The 20,011-nt window shown below is 42.2% G+C and overlaps 1 protein-coding gene across 3 annotated transcripts in view; it reads right to left on the bottom strand.

Annotated features, from left to right (window-relative positions):
* The window catches only part of LOC109043984 (uncharacterized), a 247,270-nt gene that overhangs the window by 51,284 nt on the left and 175,975 nt on the right, over positions 1 to 20,011 (bottom strand). For all 3 annotated transcript variants that reach the window (XM_072306298.1, XM_072306299.1, XM_072306300.1), the window contains 3 exons: positions 17,764 to 17,990; positions 7,596 to 7,790; positions 2,992 to 3,101 (listed from right to left, as the gene is read on the bottom strand). In XM_072306298.1, the coding sequence (XP_072162399.1) occupies positions 2,992 to 3,101; positions 7,596 to 7,790; positions 17,764 to 17,990 (532 nt within the window). The remainder of the gene's footprint in view (positions 1 to 2,991; positions 3,102 to 7,595; positions 7,791 to 17,763; positions 17,991 to 20,011) is intronic.

The following is a 20,011-nucleotide window of genomic DNA, read 5'->3' as shown; positions in this document are numbered from 1 at the left end:
TATACAAGCGAGCGCAGGGCAACAGAAGTGGTTAAGTGCTGGGGTTCCGGATTGTTTTGTTGTATGGATTTGTCGAGGTTCATTATAGCATAGGTGAAAACTGTTTAAACATCAATCGAACGGAATAAAATCTGGTGCGCAGGTGTCTGGGGGGGGGGGGGGGAGCTAAAAATCATACATCTTCTTTTTAGACCACAATGCCGTGAAACAATGATTTTAAAGTGGCCTTTTTCTTTTTTTCTTTCTTTTTTGGTGCTGCGTGACCAGGATGGTATCAAAGTATATTTATATACGCTAAAGTTCTCGGGAGATGGCGTCTAGACTTTTAAAACAGGGAACTTAATTTTGTAAAAAATGAGGATACATAAAAACATGCTTATTCTCCTCTCTCTAAGCAACATTTTGGTATATCATTGATATGTTTTGGCATTTTCTTAGGAGGACTAAAACCACCTTCGAAACTTACTCTAAAAAACGCCCAAACAAATGTTAGGAAAGCTTTGATAAAAAAAAGTTCCCCAAAATTATTAGTTGGACTGCTTCTTGTACACTATCAGGAATGTTATTACGTGATAATTATACTCGCTAATATCCGCTAATCTGCGAAAACGGTCCGTTTGAATGATAGGAAATAGCGCCTGCTGGGTAACTTATATTGCTCTTATATCATCAATAAAATCGTGCATCACACATTATCCCTTAATCTCGGTAACTTTCCAACTGATGGCTGATTATGACTGATTTCTTGATGTTCACCGAAACATTAACCTCCTATTAGTCTTTGAAGTTAATTCCATCGGTTACATACTGTGACTGTGGGATAAAGTTTAATGTGTATGTTTTGAGCATTGTACATTTCACATTTCCTGTTTCTTGCAAAATGTCTCCAACATACCTAGAACTCTTCTTTGAGCTCCATAAAAATAAAAAATACCTAGATTAAAAAATCGGTTGCGGGTTGAAAAAAAAGAAATACAAGAAATTTCTTCAAGAGGCACTGGTCCTTCTTAGAGGTTCTTTAAAGGATCAGAACCTGCATGAAAAATGAATTTCCTCCTTTCTTGATATTTTTTCAATAAAAATATTACAAACTTCACTCCAAACTCCAAAGAACGAAATGAAATAATGGAAGATAATATACATGGATTTTTTTTCACTGCATATTCCATTTTCTATATATTGTGGTAAGTACCTATAACAATCTTCAAGGATGACTTTATAAAAAGAATCTATGGTACATAGATCTCTATTTTAATTTACTTAATGTATTTTTCTATTTATTGAAATATGCTTATTTGTTGAATAACTGAAAGAAGGGAGTTCATAAAAATGAAAATGTCTATCGACTGGATGGAAGAAAACAGGAGAACAATGAATATTGTAAGAATGTCCCGTATGCGTTAGTATGCAATTGCAAGAAAGCAATTAACATGAACAAAAAACTGTGTTAGAAGAAAATGTGAGAAATATGGCAACTTTTGTGGTGAGGGGACTGTAAAGCCCCCCTTACTCCTCAAGTACTGTTATTTAGTCAAGTTTTGCGAAATTCTAGCTGATGTAAGTAAGCCGCTTATGGTCCCATTCCCTGAAAGTAACGAAAATACAAATAAGCTATCGAGTATCTCATTTACAATAGTCATGAAAAAATGGGTCAAAATCGAATTAAAACTCGTTAATCGGCTGAAATATGTTCAAAACTGGAATCTACGAAGGAAAATACGTAGAAAGCAGGGTGATTTGCTCTTTTTTAAGGGCGGGAGAGCTCCATCATTAGAGAAAACAAGACATGTGAAGCACGATGACCAACCCCTCCTATTGACTCGATCCACCGTGCGGCGCTCTCACGTTAGGAGTATTTTGCCTTGTGTTTGTTTTTATGTATTCCTCATACAAAGCAGGTCTCATAATATTAAACAAAAGAATTTGGGCAGTATGGTATATTCATAATTATTTTAAAATGCGCATCGTTGATATAAAACAAAGACAAGCTATTGTTTCGTCGGTAACATCGTACTGCGCCGCCACGCGCGTCCCGCGGCAGGCAGCGCAGCGCGCGGATCTGCCTCAGAACGGCCGGTTCCCCGTCTCCCGATAGTTTTCCCGTTTCGCGCCTTAAATATCGATCCTACAGAAAAATTCATAGAAACCAATTGTTTCTAATGAAATTTCCCATCGTCCTGCTGTAAAAAAATTACACTAACAATAACTGTCCAGAAGTTATTCAAAATTCAAACTTTGGGGGCTCCCTGCCCCCCAGGGAGCTCAGATTTTTGGGGTCTATGTCTAAATGGGATGTCTATAGAGTAGAGATGAATCCCTGAAAATGTCATGCTTTCTTCCAGAAGTGCACGATTCTTATGAACATTAGAACATTAGAGTCTTCTTTCGGCAAATATCGTCAAAGAATCCATGATCAGTGCTGATTTACTGACGCAAGTTGCTTTTTGGCTTTAAAATCAGAGTTGGCGACGCATAACCAACCGGACATTTTCAGCCTTCAAAGTCTCATATTATTAACTACAATCATAATTTATCATACTTTTTAGCATGGATCAGTTCAGGGACATCATTCCTATCAACCTATTTATTAACTTGGTGTTCAATCGTTTTGCCCTAAGTTGTTTATAACCCACGGCGAAACGACTACCTATTCCTTTAATTGTGAAATCACCCTTACCTACCTATCAGATCCAGTAATTGAAAAAAACCTTTCAGGTAAACTTTATGATGACAACCCCCTCCCCCCCGCAAAAAAGACGGAAAAAATAAGAGATGCTTTTCCATAGCTGATCCCAAGCCCAGGCTAGGAAACCTGCCCTCGCTACTTGGTAAAATCCCAGTCTGCTCCAAGACACAGCAAGCAGCCTCGGTGTGTTTGGTAAAAATTGAAGATATTCACCAAAGTTTCAGAGCAGGAGATAAATCAACCTGTTATTAGAATGGTATTCAGTAAAGAAAAGAGACGATAGGTGACTTGAAATTAATACTCACGGCACATCTGTACTGAGGCTTCCGCTCTCCGCCAGTTCTTGTGTCTAACAGCGCTAGGTATTGTTGTTCATCAGGTCCTTCCCAGTGTCCCAGGCAATAGAATTTTATATCTAAAATTTCACAATTCAAAGGATGACAAGAGCATGCATTTTGTAGAAATTAAGCACTTACTGCTGAGATAAGATAATTTCCTTTTTATTTTGTCGAGCTTGTACTTAAATCCCTTAACACTCTTGTCAATCTCCTGTCTGTATAATTAAACGAGGAAAAACACTAAGAAAAGGCCCGAGCTGTATGTACCAAGGTGGTAAAACGGTTCTGGGTCCACGACATTGTGCAGGGAAAACCAACCCAAAAAGTTCAAAAATTTCAATTATAGTAATCAATTTTGAGCTCTAATGAGTAGGCTGCCTGAGCTGAACACTCTCCCCCCTCAGTCTTGTACTGATGGACGAAAATTCAAAATAGGGGACATTTCGGAGTGAGAATATTAAGAAAATAAAGTTCATCACTTCCCTCGGAAGTTATGTTTTCCTCATTCTGGACGATTTCTGGGATTTATAAACCATAAGTATGGTCCCAATGTTTTCGGATTTTTTTTTTTTTAATTTTACACAGTTTTCCCTATTCAAATTTCAGCTATTTATGGCGGTTGTAAGCGTGTGACGGTCGTGAGTTTTGAAACAAAAACGCAGCACAAGCCGCCATCTTTGAAAACTAACAAATGAGCACCAGATTTTTAGCTTGGATCATACCCTTTAACAAATGGCGTACATGATTTCAATGAAAAACATTTCAAAATAAAAATAACGAGCATGATGGTTGTGAGCTCCCAATTGAACAGAATTATTACTTGCCAACTGGTGTCATCGCGATTCACCAAAAACTTCAATCTGATAAAGATAAATACTTCGCCCCACTTTAGGGCATCCCTGGGCATCACCGACGCCGACCGCATACCGGTTGCGCTACTTACACGCTTTTTGGTATGAGCATTCATCTCTCGAGTCTAGCTGTGACGATGGCGAGTAAACTTTTTTGACTGCTCTTATCTGCTTATGAACCAGTCATACTGCGGATTTTTTGAATTCTTTTTTTTTATTTACAATGCAGAAACGTTTGTAATTATTTAATGATGTGTAAGTTCTCGAATAACGTTTTACTCTTTGACTTGTAACAGTAAAAACCATAGTGCAGTGGAACCAAAGTGTCAGGATGCGGGTCGGTCATGAGTTTAATACCATTAAAAGGGTAAAAAATTACAAAAACTGATGAATATTAAACAATTTTTTGATGTCACTTTTAAGGAAAAGAATTTTCTTCATATTTAGGCCAAAAATATGGGAGTAAAACATGGTTATATGCTAATAAAAGATCAGGAATAAAAATATTCCCTATTTCTAATTATTGCCCTGGTGCTCATTAGAGCTCAACATTTTTGACTCTAATTGAAATTTTAGAACTATTTGGCTTTGTTTTCCCTGCAATATGAAGTGAATCCAGCACCATTTTACCACCTATAATTAAACAGTTATACTGGCAAGATGGAAGGTCAAGGGATGTTAAAATTCTTGACAGTGTGCGGATTTTGCATTTCTCTTTGAGCCATGTGGGTGTAATATCAATTTTAATCACACTTACTTGATGAAAATGTTATTGAAATTTTAAAAGCCAAATTTATTTGATTAAAATGCTTATATACGTAACAAATCACGAATACGGCCAGTTGGAATATTTGTGGATGAAAAAAAAAAAAAAAAAAAAAATAATAATAATTCCAACTTACTGTCTTTACGACTTGTGCGTCTACTGCAATTAGTTTGAAATCACGAATAAATGATATGTGGGTAAATATCCGCGGGTTAAAAAATCTCGGGTGAAAACGTGTGCAGGCACTGAGAACAAAGTTACGGGCTGTACATAGACATACCGTCCGTTCCGGGCTCTGAGGCCAAAGGTTCCGCGAGCTGAAGCTTGCTTCGACTGCTCCGGGTGCTACACCCGGAACTTTCGGCCTCTGAGCCCCGAACGCAGACAGTATGTCTATATAGCCAGTAAATACGGCTTCCACGGTCGTAGTTTTTTTTCAGTGGCTGAAAAATCCCTTACGCGAAAAGACGGTGGGGGATAGTCTTATGGCTTCCTTCAACAATTCGAATACTAGAGGCATTAATAGGAGGGCATCTTGACAGTGCTAGGCACGTACCAGCCCATGATGAATTTGATCAGTGATGACGCTGACGCGTCTAAAGTGGGAGGGCGGCGGTCTCCCTCCGACGTTAAAAGAACCCCAGAACTGGGGTGTCAGAAAAATCGAGCTCAACTCGGAATTTTAAACTTGAAAAAAGTGTAAATCCCGCTGGCCTCTCAGTTTAGCCGACTAGGACAGGATTTGTCTGCTGCTTGCATGCCTATCCTTGCATTTGCGGGCTTATCTGACAACACTAAATTGTGCAAATTTGTATTTGTCACTATTTTTCGGTCCATGATTAAAAATTCAAAAAATGGCATGTAACGCACATGCTCAGAAAAGTCACTGGGAGTTACCTCATAACTACAGCGTTATTGGGGCATCGGGGACATCAGGTTCATGGGCCGATCGAGTGGGTCAGCCCAATCTGCCGCGCGCTACGGTTTGGCCTCGGATTGCACGGCAAAACTCGTACCCTCCTGACGTCACAAATCTTCTAGATGGCAGCCAAAATCGGCATGCGACCACCATGTTTTATTAGAGTCCCTGTGTACCCGGAGTTCAGACAACTCAATTCTGGTTGGGCTTAAAATGGCTTAAAAAATCCAATTCTGATTGGTTCTCGCTTATAGTGTTACAAAAGTGTGCACCAAGACGGCGGTGGCTCTAAGACATAAAGACGGAGTGCTCGTATCTAAAAGCACGGGGAAAAAGTGAAGCCTGGTTTGGCGCTGGGTGCTTGTGTGAGTGTGTAAATGAGCGCGGGAATCCATGGCGGCAAACGGAAATTTGATTTGAACTTGTCCTCTTGATTTTTCCACATTTCTTCTTCGAAACGTATTTTAAATGCCTAAAGCGAATATTTTAAGAAAGTTGGGACTGCGTCCTATTATAATACACCTACTTTTGCTCGGTAACAGGCAGTAATATCAGATAAAGTTAGTTTTTCTTCTGCTCATGGTGGTTCTGCCGGTTCAAACAGGCCGTTACGGTCGTAGATGACAGTTACTCCCAAATGAAATTAATCGGTCGACGACGGACCAAAACTAACCTAAAGTTATACAAATATGAGTGTGTAAGTGAATTTGGGAAAAAATCAACCTAAAATACTTTGTTTCCGCAATTTTATTTAGTTCCCGCCCTATATTTGAATTTCAAACTTGTCCCAATTTCGCCGCCAATCCTATAGCCAATAGTAGAGGTGATTGAAAAGAAGCTTCATTTTTTGCTTTTAGCGCTCCGTCTTTATGTCTTTGCGTTGGCTCGAATGTGAAGAAAAATAATGAAAACATAACCTAATTGTGATTTATCAAGAGCACATTGTTATTTTCATCGCACCATAAGGAAAATAGATTAAGAAATTATTCACAAATCAATCTCATTTTTTTTATTGCAATTTCTTTGGTCAGGATTTGATCAGTTGTAAGGATGTTGGAGTTTTTGGATGACAGACATCGCAGGATTCCTTATCCCGTTACATCGTTCGTTTGGGTGCACACTTTTGTGAAACGATGGCCAACCAGAATTGAGTGGTCTTAACTCTGGGTATAAAGGGACTCTATTCTTTATCCGCCTTGTTACTAGGGTGGTCACTTGTCAATACAGCGCTCAAAAGGAGGGGTATCGATAGGGGCCTTTTTGCCGCCCCCCCCCCCCCCCCCCCGAGGACCTTTTTTGGCTCCCCCTAGAATCTGGAAATTTATGCGGGTTTTCCAAGTTGACTCAATGTAGTTTACGCAAATAATCATGATGTGGAATCACCATAGGCCACTGGATACGTGTTAAACGGTTGCCTGAACATACGTCTGCAGGCGTATTTTATCGAAAATGCGTGTTTTTCTATTACATCTATTACATTCGACATTTGAAAAAAAAAAATTCACCTATAAGCGCATCATCTAACTAAAACCGAACCAAGTTTAAAATGTGTCCTAAAGCCTCCTTGATAACATATTAAAAGCTCATTTTAGTTAGACGATGCGCTCGGTGTCTAAACAGCCACAAAGTAGTATAGAAACCAAAAATGCGCCTGCAGACGTATGTTCAGGCAACCGTTTAACACGTATCCAGTAGCCTATGGACCAAATCTTGATTATATCCGTAAACTACTCTGAGTAAACTTGGAAAACCCGCATAAACTTCCAGATTCTAGGGAGGGGGGGGGGGGCAAAAAAGGCCCTTATCGATACCCCTCCTTTTAGGGTTTTGATTTTAAGTTGCCTACCATCGGAGAAAATTAAAGAAATTCGATGGAGCATTTGAAAACATTTACAATAATTAAAAATTCGTGGGGTTTAACAAGGGGTTACAATCGATCTCGGATTCTTTAAAGAACCCTCCACTGCGTAAAGGACGTAATATATAAAAATTAAAATAAAGATAATGATACTTAATAGAATAGAAATAATTTTACCATGATTATCGAAAGAGCACTTCCGGAAGCGGAGATTGAGTTCGGATCCATTGGGACAGTTGTCCAGCTCAGAAACGGCAATCATGCACTCCGTATTGTTCTCGGATCCATCATTGATGTTATAGATGAATGTAAATTTCCCGTTGATCGGACAGTAGTCTTTTCTAACTTCCTCACTTCCTACCTCCTTCGATTCTGGAAGAAAAAAAGGATCGAGATTCAATGCACAATATTTGTCAGAATCCTTGGTTTCTAGGCCCTGACGGTTGTACTTCATTGAACTCCCTTCAGTTTAACGTATGCACATTGTACAGGATCGGCCCAGACCTACCGTACTGGGCCTTTTCCTCGGTTATTTTAGGTCGGACGAAGTCCAGGACCGCAGTGACAAACACAGAATCGACCCCAAATAATCTGAATTTCATGGTCCCGCAGCCCTCGGCTTCTCTTCAGGCGTGATAGGGGGGCCCCTGTGCTTCAAAAGTCGGGATTCGCGTCAAAATTCTGAAACTACATATATTTCATCGGAATCGGAAAGAATGGAAAATTTTAACCCAAGTTGCCATCAAGAAATCCAAAATTGAACCAACCCTGTCCGAAATACTGACCCTTACAGGTGGGGGACTCAGCCCCCATGAAAAAATGGAAGTTTGCTAAATTCACGTAGGTAGAGGCTCGGAAAAAGATATTTTCATACGCAAGCGACCCCGAGAAATCCGGATTTGAGGGGCCCGTCACCCCCAAAAGGCTTCTCTGATGGGGCACAGGGGAGACCCCTCACCGGTTTTAACCAGTTGAGGTCTGGTGTCATGAATGCGTTTTCCGGGAGAAAGACCGATATTGGCGCAACCATAAGTAAGTAGATTTGAAGACCCACACAATTATTATTCGTTTGCCTTCTTCTTTCTTTTTTGCCGCTGGAATTTATTTCTGTAGAGAAGGATGTATTTGACGATAAATTCATTCGCAATATGAAACTGCGGAAGCCGCATTTGTTCTTCACCCCGCGTTAAAGTCTCCGATGATACCATTAACGCTTGGAATAATTGGACGTATTTCAGTCAAACAGAACTATGTGCCGGTGGAAAAGATGGGGTGTGCTCGTTAGTGCTCGGGCCATAAGAGTGATTAGGAAATACATAGGCTGTCCCAAAAAGAAGTGGACTGATGCTGTAATTTCCGAACTGATCATCGCAGCGATCTTTTCTTGGTCGCGTTTTAAAGATCAACTCAATACCTATCGATTAAGACCAAGATCATCAAAATCGGTCAAAAATTGACCGAGTTATGACGTTTTCCGTGAGAGGAGTAAAAATTCAGCCTACCGTTTTTTGAAGAAAAAATCATACCGAGAGTTACGCGTGTCAAGCTTCATCTCCACTGTAACTTCTCTCCTGTAATGTTTTCCTTCATCAGTGATACAATATGACTAAAAACCTGTCGGTAACAGTGTCTAGTCGGTGTCCGACTCATGCCGTAACCATAGCGACCAGGGAGGACCGGGGAGACTCGCGCAGAATTCGGCGACAACTTCGCCCGCCAGCGACAGTTTTCGAGTGCGCGCGCTCAGTACAGTGGCAATTTGTTCGTGCCGTTTTCATTCGTTTTTTCGGGATTATGGAAAAGCACAGTGAAATTGTGAAAGAACAGACAATTTCACTGTCCTTTTCCATAATCCCGAAAAAACGAATGAAAACGGCACGAACAAATTGCCACTGTACTGAGCGCGCGCACTCGAAAACTGTCGCTGGCGGGCGAAGTTGTCGCCGAATTCTGCGCGAGTCTCCCCGGTCCTCCCTGGTCGCTATGGTTACGGCATGAGTCGGACACCGACTAGACACTGTATCACTGATGAAGGAAAACATTACAGGAGAGAAGTTACAGTGGAGATGAAGCTTGACACGCGTAACTCTCGGTATGATTTTTTCTTCAAAAAACGGTAGGCTGAATTTTTACTCCTCTCACGGAAAACGTCATAACTCGGTCAATTTTTGACCGATTTTGATGATCTTGGTCTTAATCGATAGGTATTGAGTTGATCTTTAAAACGCGACCAAGAAAAGATCGCTGCAATGATCAGTTCGGAAATTACAGCATCAGTCCACTTCTTTTTGGGACAGCCTATGTATAAAGCGCCAGTGACGAATCTGCCGCTCCAGTTGCCGGGCTTCCTCTTTAACTCATGAGCCCCGTCCACAACGCTCTTAACTTATGCCCACGGCTCATGAGTTTTGTATTCAGTCGGCACACAGTTCCGTTTGCTGAATTAGAAAAACGGGATTTTACATTCTGTCCAACGGAACTATGTGCACACTCCATGAGCCGTGGGCATGTGTCAAGAGCATTGTGGACAGGGCTCATGAGTTAAAGAGGAAGCCCGGCAACTGGAGCGGCAGATTTGTCACTGGCGCTTTGTGTTTCCTAATCATTCTTATGGCCCGAGCATTAACGAGCACACTCCATCTTTCCCACCTGCACATAGTTCTGTTTGATAGAAATACGTCCAATTATGAGTCTTGTACAGCAAGCGAAAGGAAGGCGAATCCAACTACTTGTTGAAGAACATGCGCTTGTGTAAGTGGATCTCAGATCCACGGATCTCGTCGAAGACAGTTTCCTCCACCTTTGAGGTTCTGGCAGGGATCGAGGCATCCATGGCAGTGTCGTATTAGAATAGTTTTCTTGATGCCTCGTACCTTGGGAGACCCCTTTTGGTTTTACATTTACATGAAGGGAGGTTTCAGAAAACTCTCAAAATGACTTCATAAAAAGAACAATTTTTGCCGGAATGAGATTAGAATGACTCGCCACTTCAAAAAATACAAAATACGAAAGAAAAGATATTGTAGTTTTGTAAATTTAAAGGTAAGAAGGTCGCCGCACCGTCCTTGAAGTTTATTAAAATCAGACTTTTTTCTTCCGTAATTTGGATTTTTTGAAGTGGCAAGTCATTGTAATCCCTTGCAAGGATCCATTTTCTAAGTTATACTGCTGAATCGTATTCGAGGTTGGCAAAAATTTTCCTTTACATTTTGAGGTCTTCTTTTAACCTCCCCTTGAGCACAAGTGTAAACCAAATGGGGCCTCCAAATGGATCTATTGTAAGAACGACAATGAATACGAGCCTTAGGCCAACATTTTGGTATGCTCACCGAAATCAACCGTCTAGCTCATCCTGTCCTCCAGTCGGCCTTGATTGTCAAAGATGGAGAAAAACCTCCGCGTTCAAACGTCCGTAAAATCTAATAAAAAGCGATGATCCCTAGTAGTAATAGCTTGTCGCTCAGGTGAATTTAATATGGCATATGTGAAAAGGATAGCTAATTTCCAACAAAATATTACCAAAAATAAAAACTAAGAGAGAAAATTTGAAGATTGGATACGGGAGTTAGGTATCAAAGGAGTGAATTCGTTTGGGCGGATGCACCATTGCACCAGAAGACAGTCGAACTGCCGAGCGGCTGAGAAAGGCGGCGCGTCTCATCAGACGTCTCAAATTATTTTTTATGGTTCAGTGAACGCCCACTACAAGCTACAAGTGCTCGATGCTACCATGAAAAAAGGAGGAAAAACTTCTACGAGCATTCACTCCTTGACGCAACCTTCCCCAGTCCTACTTCGGCCTTGACCCCAGGTCTTTTCATTTTCGGGAACTAAGGACACCTTGTTGCCATCTCGGTTTAAGGATACGACATTCTCTTGATAAGACCATAGAGTACATAGAGTCGTAATATGAATGGGAGAGCTGGGACCATGTCCTGGACGACGAGTTCCGAGCCCGGTGTGCGCCCGAGCCCGGTGAATCCTATCCTCTTTGTTTACATTGGGCGGCCGTCGGCCGTACACCGCAAACAATCGATTATGTATCGAAAAAGTGACCTGGCGTGACACAGGAGTCACGGAATTCGGGACCAGAAGAATGCTTTTAAGTTGTTCCAGTTCTCCCACTCACATCACGACGCTACGTACTATATGGACAAGACAGACATATGTTTCGATAAAGTTTCTCTGGTCAAGTATCAATTTAACGGAGGATTTATTTCAAAAAGAAAATACCTATTCCAGCATTTACTTACACTCAGGGGTTTGAGGAAGACCTGCATTAGCCTTATAATATGTTAGACAACCCTATAACTCTCAAGTCCAGTGTTACAGAACATATACAGGGTGGGCAATAAGAAGTATTACGGGACGGCCGGCTAACTTTTGAACGGCTGCTCGTAGAGAAAAATGAAAGGACTACGTGCAAAACGGGCCATTTGGGGATCGGGGCGGATACCTTTGAGACTTGCCCTATTCATTCACCTAACAATGCCCCATCTTTTCCCAAAGTTTCAAGCCTCCCAAAAATTTTGGGGAGAAGCGGCTAGGAGTCAAAGTTAAAAACCGGCAAAATTTTCGCGACTTTATTGCTCGAAAACCAAGAAGTTTTGAAAAACGCGGTTTAAACGAGCGTGTTCAGCGTGACGAGAGCTTTCAGAAAATGTATAACATCATAGGGTTTTGTCAACTTCAGCTTGAGTTATCGCCTCCGAAGCGCTGGAACACTCAAAAAAGACCCCTTATTTTTTCACGTTCGGGCCGATTTAAAAAAAAGGCCATTTTTTTATTTTGATGAAAAACTGATATGTTGTTCCTGACTCGCTGTAGCCCCTCTAGCTCTTTACCGCATGCTGGGGAAATGTTTTGGTCGCGAGTTATAAGAGCGGAAAGGAGTAGAGGTCGGGAAAATCGGCTATTTTAAACTGCGCGCGAAGCGTTGATCGGAAGGAAAACGTCCCCTCCCACTCAGTTCGGCGAATCAAACTCTTCTGCCGACCTCGCATAGTTGCCACATGTCTCCTGATCCGTCGCCGCGCGCAGTTTAAAATAGCCGATTTTCCCGACATTCGCTCCTTTCCGCTCTTATAACTCGCGACCAAAACATTTCCCCCGCATGCGGTAAAGAGCTAGAGGGGATACAGAAAGTCAGGAACAACATATGAGTTTTTCATCAAAATTAAAAAATGGCTTTCTTTTAAATCGGCCCGAACGTGAAAAAATAAGGGGTCATTTTTGAGCGTTCCGGCACTTCGGAGGCGATAACTCGAGCTGAAGTTGACAAAACTCTATGATGTTATACATTTTCTGAAAGCTCTCGTCACGCTGAATACGCTCGTTTAAACCGCGTTTTTCAAAACTTCTTGGTTTTCGAGCAATAAAGTCGCGAAAATTTGGCCGGTTTTTAACTTTGACTCCTCGCCGCTTCTCCCCAAAATTTTTGGGAGGCTTGAAACTTTGGGAAAAGATGGGGCATTGTTAGGTGAATGAATAGGGCAAGTCTCAAAGGTATCCGCCCCGATCCCCAAATGGCCCCTTTTGCACATAGTCCTTTGAGAATGTTTCTACGTCATTGTAAGCTACATTCTTCCATATGCATTTCGGGAGTCCACCCCCGGGCGCCTGCGCGGACCCCCGAAATGCATACGCAAGAATGTAGCTTACAATGACCTAGAAACATTCTCAAAATTTCATTTTTCTACGAGCAGCCGTTCAAAAGTTAGCCGGCTGTCCCGTAATACTTCTTATTGCCCACCCTGTATATGTTCTGTAACACTAGACTTGAGAGTTACAGGATTGTCTAACGTATTATAAGGCTAATGCAGGTCTTCCTCAAACCCCTGAGTATGAGTAAATGCCGGAATGGGTACTCTCTTTTTCGAATAAATCCTCCGTTAACCCTTTGAGTACCACGCCCGAGAATACTCGGGTTGCGGCAAGCCACCGTCACAGACCACGCCCGAGTATTCTCGTGCTGCGCCTCGCGTTCGTATTTCCCGCTCTAGCTCCCTTGTTTTTCAATGAAATTAAGCATACAGCATATGCGCACTCCCACTCTGTCGGCAAAAATATGAACTACATCTTTATCTTATCCTTGACAGAGAGCGCCACTATCGGCGGCCGTATTCCTAACGCGGCCGTCAAAGGGTTAAATTAATACTTCATCAGAGAAACTTTATCGAAACATATGTCTGTCTTGTCCACAGAGTATCGTCAGAGAGTGAAAATTTCATTTTTCTACGAGCAGCTGTTCAAAAGTTAGCCGACCGTCCTGGAACTTCTGGCCCACCCTGTATACACCCAGCGTTGGATTTGGAAAGGTGGTGGGGGCCCGGGGCTATGGTGCCCCCTCCCCCTAACAAAATGTAGGCGGAGCTAAATTATATTCAAAGGGGGGCCTGGCTCCCGCTGAAAATGGTACCCAATCTCCAACCCTGACTATACCTATCGGGGAGTGGAAGTTTGAACGAAGGGTGGTCCAAGAAACTTCTCCCAAAATTTTTTGGAAATTGACTCAATTTTAAATGCATTTTAAGGTCACCGAGACGAAAATTTTCTAAATTTTATGTGTCTTGGTGACAAATATCAGTCTGACTAGTTACATGAAACTTGAAAATTATATTAAAGGAAAATTACCAACCCTTCTGCAGCACTTACTATAAAAAAATATATCTTATGTTGGGCGATCGCCACAGTCGCCCCTCCCCTTGACGGCTATTTATATTTTGCTCATGAGTCCGTTCGGCTATGTTTTGAGACCGTTTGAAAGTGTTCAAGGGTGGAGTAATCTCCCCGCTTTCCCACTTCTGTGACCAAAATCCATGACCGTTTCCATCCGGGGGGGGGGGGGGGGGGAGGGAGGGACCCCTTCACCCAAGTAATCGGACTTTAGCACCACCGAAACGCCACACTGATCCCACGGGGTTCCCCCGTTTTGTCCCGTTTTCATGAGAGTTTCATGGTTTTTCTTCCCAATTCAAGCGGCTGTTACACGACTCGGCCAGTGCCGTGGTTGGAAAGTTTTTGGGGAGACTTGAGGTATTGACAGTGTGGTCACTACAGGCAAGAGTTTGTTCCCTTACGTCTCGGCTGAGGCTGAAGGTGGCAGCGGCGAACGCGGGACGGGTGAGATGCGTGGAGACTTGAACGCGAGGGGGGAAGGGAAGACCGTGTCTTCTGTCTTGTAGGCTTTCCGGCCCGACGGATTCTTGGCGGCATCGGCATCGAAAACGCTCTAGAGACCGGAGCGGGAGCATGTCTGGGTGTTTCCATGTTTCGGCGGCCTTGGTCATGTCGTCGGGTTCGGTGCTCTGGACGAGAACTCATCGATTTTCGGTAAAAATATAATTGAATCCGCCGAAGCCTCGCTTCGCCCCGCCGCTGCGCCGCGGTGAGAATAGACGCGGCCAACCCCACCTCTCCTCCCACGAAGGAGGAATAAGAGGGAGCAATCAGTTATTAACTGCCACTAAAGGCCTCGTTACCCTCGTCCTCGTCCACGGCCGGCAATGTGGTTTTTTCCGTAACAACGACTTGTGTAATTGATAAGAACGCCGCGCTGCCCTCCGTTCGAACCGTTCGCGTCCGTCCCCCCGCGTAGTCTTTGGGACTTGAGAACTACGAAGAGTCGTCATTCGTCATGGCCTAAAGAGGTTACGTCAGTCCTTCCGAAAACGAAAATAAGACCTCCACTGCGCATGACGTCAGCGGGGGACCACTCGAGGGGGAAGTTTGAAAACGCATGAGGTGTCGTTTCCAAGACGTGCTTGCCTATTTACAATATCCAATAAATACTATCACTACAACATCCACAGAACCTGTGGGCTCGACTCGTCAGGCCCTGGTCATTCGTCGTCGTCATAGGCGCAGCAGGTAATAAAATAGTAAATAACTGAACAAGGCGCCAATTAAAGCATTATTAAATATGATTTCTCATTCAAATTTCACGTAGAAATGCTTAAAGCAACGAAAATTATTGAAAGTTTATTCTAACTCACAAGATATTAACGTTTTTCCACGCATATATTCAAACTTATCGCTCATGAAAAAACCCATAATCTACTTGAGTTAATCACTATTATAATTACCATTAGTTAGTTTAAAAACGGGTTATCATTACACGGAGGTACGTTAAAAGCTTTTCTAATTCTTCATTCAGATTTATAATATCCCCTTTAGTATATGGAAAATCATGATAAAAACCATGATACAACTTATCAAAGCATTCTGAATAGCGCATTGCTTCGTAAGCGACGAGATCAAAGCTATTTACAACTCGTGTTCGTACCTTCTTGGCCTATTCTTCCTCAAGATTTTCAATTTTTTAAGACATGTCGTTTCAAATTCTTAGGTGAAAGCTTATACAGGGTGTACCAAAAGTCCGTCCCACCCCTGCTAACTTTTGAACGAATAGAGCTAGGGTAATGAAACTTTAAGGGTGTTCCTATCTCAAAGGAGACCATCTTCTGGGGGGTCAAAATTTTGGTCCCCCCTCAGGGGGGCGCGGGGGGCCCCCAACTTTTTTTTTTCAAATGGCAACCCCTATCTTGTGATACCTCATTCGAAAGAGCATAAGAAACTAAGAATTTTGGCGCAAACCGCAGATCAATTTCTTAATTTTTGACCGAGTTATGATAGGTCAAAGGTCACATTTGACCTATTTTCAAAAAATCATAACTCCGGTTCAAATTATCGTAAGGAAAAAAATAAAACGGGAAAATTTACCAAATTGTGTCCGCTTTTAAGTAAAAATTGCAGAGATCACTTCGATTTAATTTTAAGGGGGGGCTCGGACCCCCAAATACGTCAATTCAAAGGTCATTCAATTTTCCCGCGAAATAAGCCAATTTCCCCTAGATTTGCCTCCACATTATCTCAGTAAGGTCAAAATCAGTTCAACACTACGTTGGCAAGTCCCCAAATTTCGGGAAAAGTTAAAAAAAAAAAATTTAAACGGTCAAATTTTATCACCTTAAATTTCGTTTTTTTTTTTAACTTTTCCCGAAATTTGGGGACTTGCCAACGTAATGTTGAACTGATTTTGACCTTACTGAGATAATGTGGAGGCAAATCTAGGGGAAATTGGCTTATTTCGAGGGAAAATTGAATGACCTTTGAATTGACGTATTTGGGGGTCCGAGCCTCCCCTTAAAATTAAATCGAAGTGATTTCTGCAATTTTTACTTAAAAGCGGACACAATTTGGTAAAATTTCCCGTTTTATTTTTTTCCTTACGATAATTTGAACCGGAGTTATGATTTTTTGAAAATAGGTCAAATGTGACCTTTGACCTATCATAACTCGGTCAAAAATTAAGATATTGATCTGCGGTTTGCGCCAAAATTCTTAGATTCGTATGCTCTTTCGAATGCGGTATCACAAGATAGGGGTTGCCATTTGAAAAAAAAAAGTTGGGGGCCCCCGCGCCCCCCCCCCCCCCCCGAGGGGGAACCAAAATTTTGACCCCCCCAAAAGATGGTCCCGTTTGAGATAGGAACATTCCCAAAGTTTCATTACCCTAGCTCAATTCGTTCAAAAGTTAGCAGGGGTGGGACGGACTTTTGGTACACCCTGTATACTTCTTATGTTTGCGCAAATCTGCCCTAATTTCTCATTACGGCAGGGGCAGGGGTCAAGTAATAGATCAGTGTTTTTTCAGCGATGAGTTGGAAGGTCTCGAAAAAGTTATTGATCAGGGATGGGCATAATTCAGAGAAGTTGGGCCGATTTGTTATCATACTCCTTTAAAGCGATGGATCAAAACGTGTTCAGGTCATCATACCTTATGGGTACTTAATTTTTTTGTGTGAAAAACTTTGGGGCATATTGCATGGGCATGAAGGAGGAAAATTGGGCCGTTTTGATATCATTTCCTTTTAAATGATAAATCCAAACGGTACTGCCATCATATTTTTTGGGTGCCTTTTATGACATTTCTTGGATTGGGCCGAAATTTCGTACAAAAGTCTTATTTTTGTTTCTTTGGAGGGATAAATATTTCAGCTCAAGGCCAAAAAGTGCTTATCATTTTTAGAAAACCAGGATTTCAGGAGAACATATGATGGGAACTGTGCAGAAATTCGCTGATCGATCGTCGAAAATGGTCAGCAGACGTGACTTTTGGGCCTCAGATTCAGCGCAAATGCTGATTTGGTCTTGGGAGCCTTGGCGGAAATCACAAGGTACAAGTAGTTAATTTGCACATGCACCGATGAATTTTGATTCATCGATTATTACATTCATCGATTGATCGATCGATTATTAATAGGTTACTGAATTTCCGATTATCCAAAAAATCGATTGATCGATTAATCAAGGAATTGAAAAACTCTGACAGGTTAATACTTACTGTAGAGGATGATCTGCTGGTGGAGAGGTTGGTGGTGAGGCCGAGGCCGAGGGTGGTGGCTATTGAGCTTGTGCGCGGGACGGGGATTGGGCTTGAGGCCGGGGCATGTAGCTTCGGCCGCCTCGAGCGTCGTGTAACACTTGTCCAAGCTCTCCGTCTCCACCTGCAGCACGTTTCGCGAGAGAAGTTCCAGATGGAAGCATCTCATGCAGCTCTGTCCACTGAAACTGAAATCAACCACAGCAGCCGCAGGTTAAAAATACCATCTTCAATACTTATTTCTCTAAGCATTCTAATTCTTTTCAAGTACACACGGACAGATTAACCAGAATCAGATTAACACCGCCGGATATATAGGGTGATGTGGGCCCGAGGTGAACTTGTGGTGCGCCCCCCCCCCCCCCCATCAAAAAAAAAAAAAAAAATCTTCCTTAGGAAACTTCATTAATTTTCGCTTACGATAGGCACTAAAGCAATTACAGGGAATATTCAAAGAGGTATTTGTTTTTTATTAAACGGAAGAAAATTATTTTTTATAAGCAGGGCGACATTTTAGCATTTTCTACCATGGTAAAAAAGAAAAAGGATCACGTTGTGGTGGGGGGCCCTGTCCTAAATTGGCGCTGGGTCAATTCCATTTCACGCCGCATCGCGTCGTCTAGTTTCCTGCTAAATAAATGATGCTTTTGATAGAGAACCGAGCAACGTAACGCAGTGAAGCTTGTTTTCTACATTTCCCCTGGCTCATGAAGACCTACCAAAAACCTGTAGCTGGAGTCGTGGGTCAAAATACTTAGTAAGAGATACACTGCCCGCATTTCAGACTTTTTTTTATGTGCCCAACGTGATTTTTGAGCGAATTTACTCTACGAAAGTGTACTCAGTCAGCTGCATCTCTAGCTTGCAACAGACCCATCAGGTTATGATCGATGAATTTAGGTATCACTATCCGATCTAACACTCACACATTATAGTACTCCTAATGTTATACTTTAAACTTTACTGCTAGCACATCGCTATCACTATGCTTACATTACACTCATTTTTAGCAAGGGGTGCTGGGAATGCCCTAATAAAAACTCGAATGCCGAATCGAAGGAGGTCGTATTAATTTCGAAAATGTAAAGCGGCAGCCCTGATTTTCATGAACAGCGTATTTTTACAAAGTATTTGCACTAAAAACAGCTGACCGAGCGCTTGCTTACTCGTAATACTCTGGTCAATTTATTCGTGCGTTGAGTTAAGCAGCCTCAGCCCGCACGTCCCGCTTCATACGAGCGCCAGCCGCGCCCACCCGGGGCCGAGGGTTTAGAGGAGGCTCTCTATCTATAACTCAATTCAGACCGTCATTACCCCGCCAGAGGTTGCCAAGGTCACCTGAGGCCAAAATATGGTTGCCAAGGAGACTCCGGGCTTATGATGCATATTGGCAACTGTGCCGCAGGTCGTTATTCGATTATTAAGAATTTTTATAGGATTGCTCAGCGGTGGTCCTCAGATGGTTTGACGCGATAATGTCGGCAACTGAAGGCGGGAAACGGCTTGAAAATATGAAATTCACGATTATGAGATGAGAGGTTTGGACTCGGGGCCATTAGAAATGGAGAGGCGATGACGCTGATTGCTCTAGTGCGGCTGCCTCGCGCTATAATACTAAACCCCGTTTGCACCAAGCTCTACAACTGGATCAGATGACAAGCACAAGCTTCAATGACGCTTACCACTCCAATTTTTAAACCTTCAAATTTTTCAAAATTATACAAAAGTTGCCACTCATACTTTCCATACATAGCACATGCAAAAACACCACGAAAGTCTCAGATGTAACCTTCTTTATTTTTTAATTATGTAAATTACAAGGGAATAAAAATACTTCAACTGCTTTTACAACATGTCTTCACAAGTTTTTGTTTTCTTTCGCCGAGAAACGTTTAATGACCACGGACTGTCATTCAGTGGCCCACAAGTTCCTGGTGGAAAGCCAAGGGGTATTATGAGCCAAGGTGCAAGAGATCGCACCATCTTACTTTGTAAACCTTGTAAAAGCATGCACAAATTACACAAGTCGTGCACAGTATTGCACAATACGGTACTATGGAGCAGGGTTTCTCTTAATTTAGGTAATGGACAGCCTTCTTGAATAAGTGTGCAAAATTTGATTTTGACCCGATGTCATTTTCAGTGCAAAGGCGGCCTCGAAGACCGGGAAAGTCCGATTTTAAGATGTAGGTCGATAGTTAATACTACA

This window comes from Bemisia tabaci, chromosome 1 (genome assembly GCF_918797505.1).
Source record: "Bemisia tabaci chromosome 1, PGI_BMITA_v3".
Classification (NCBI taxonomy): Eukaryota; Metazoa; Arthropoda; class Insecta; order Hemiptera; family Aleyrodidae; genus Bemisia; species Bemisia tabaci.
The sequence above is the reverse complement of the archived record's forward strand: the minus strand, read 5'-3'. Positions and strand labels throughout refer to the sequence as shown.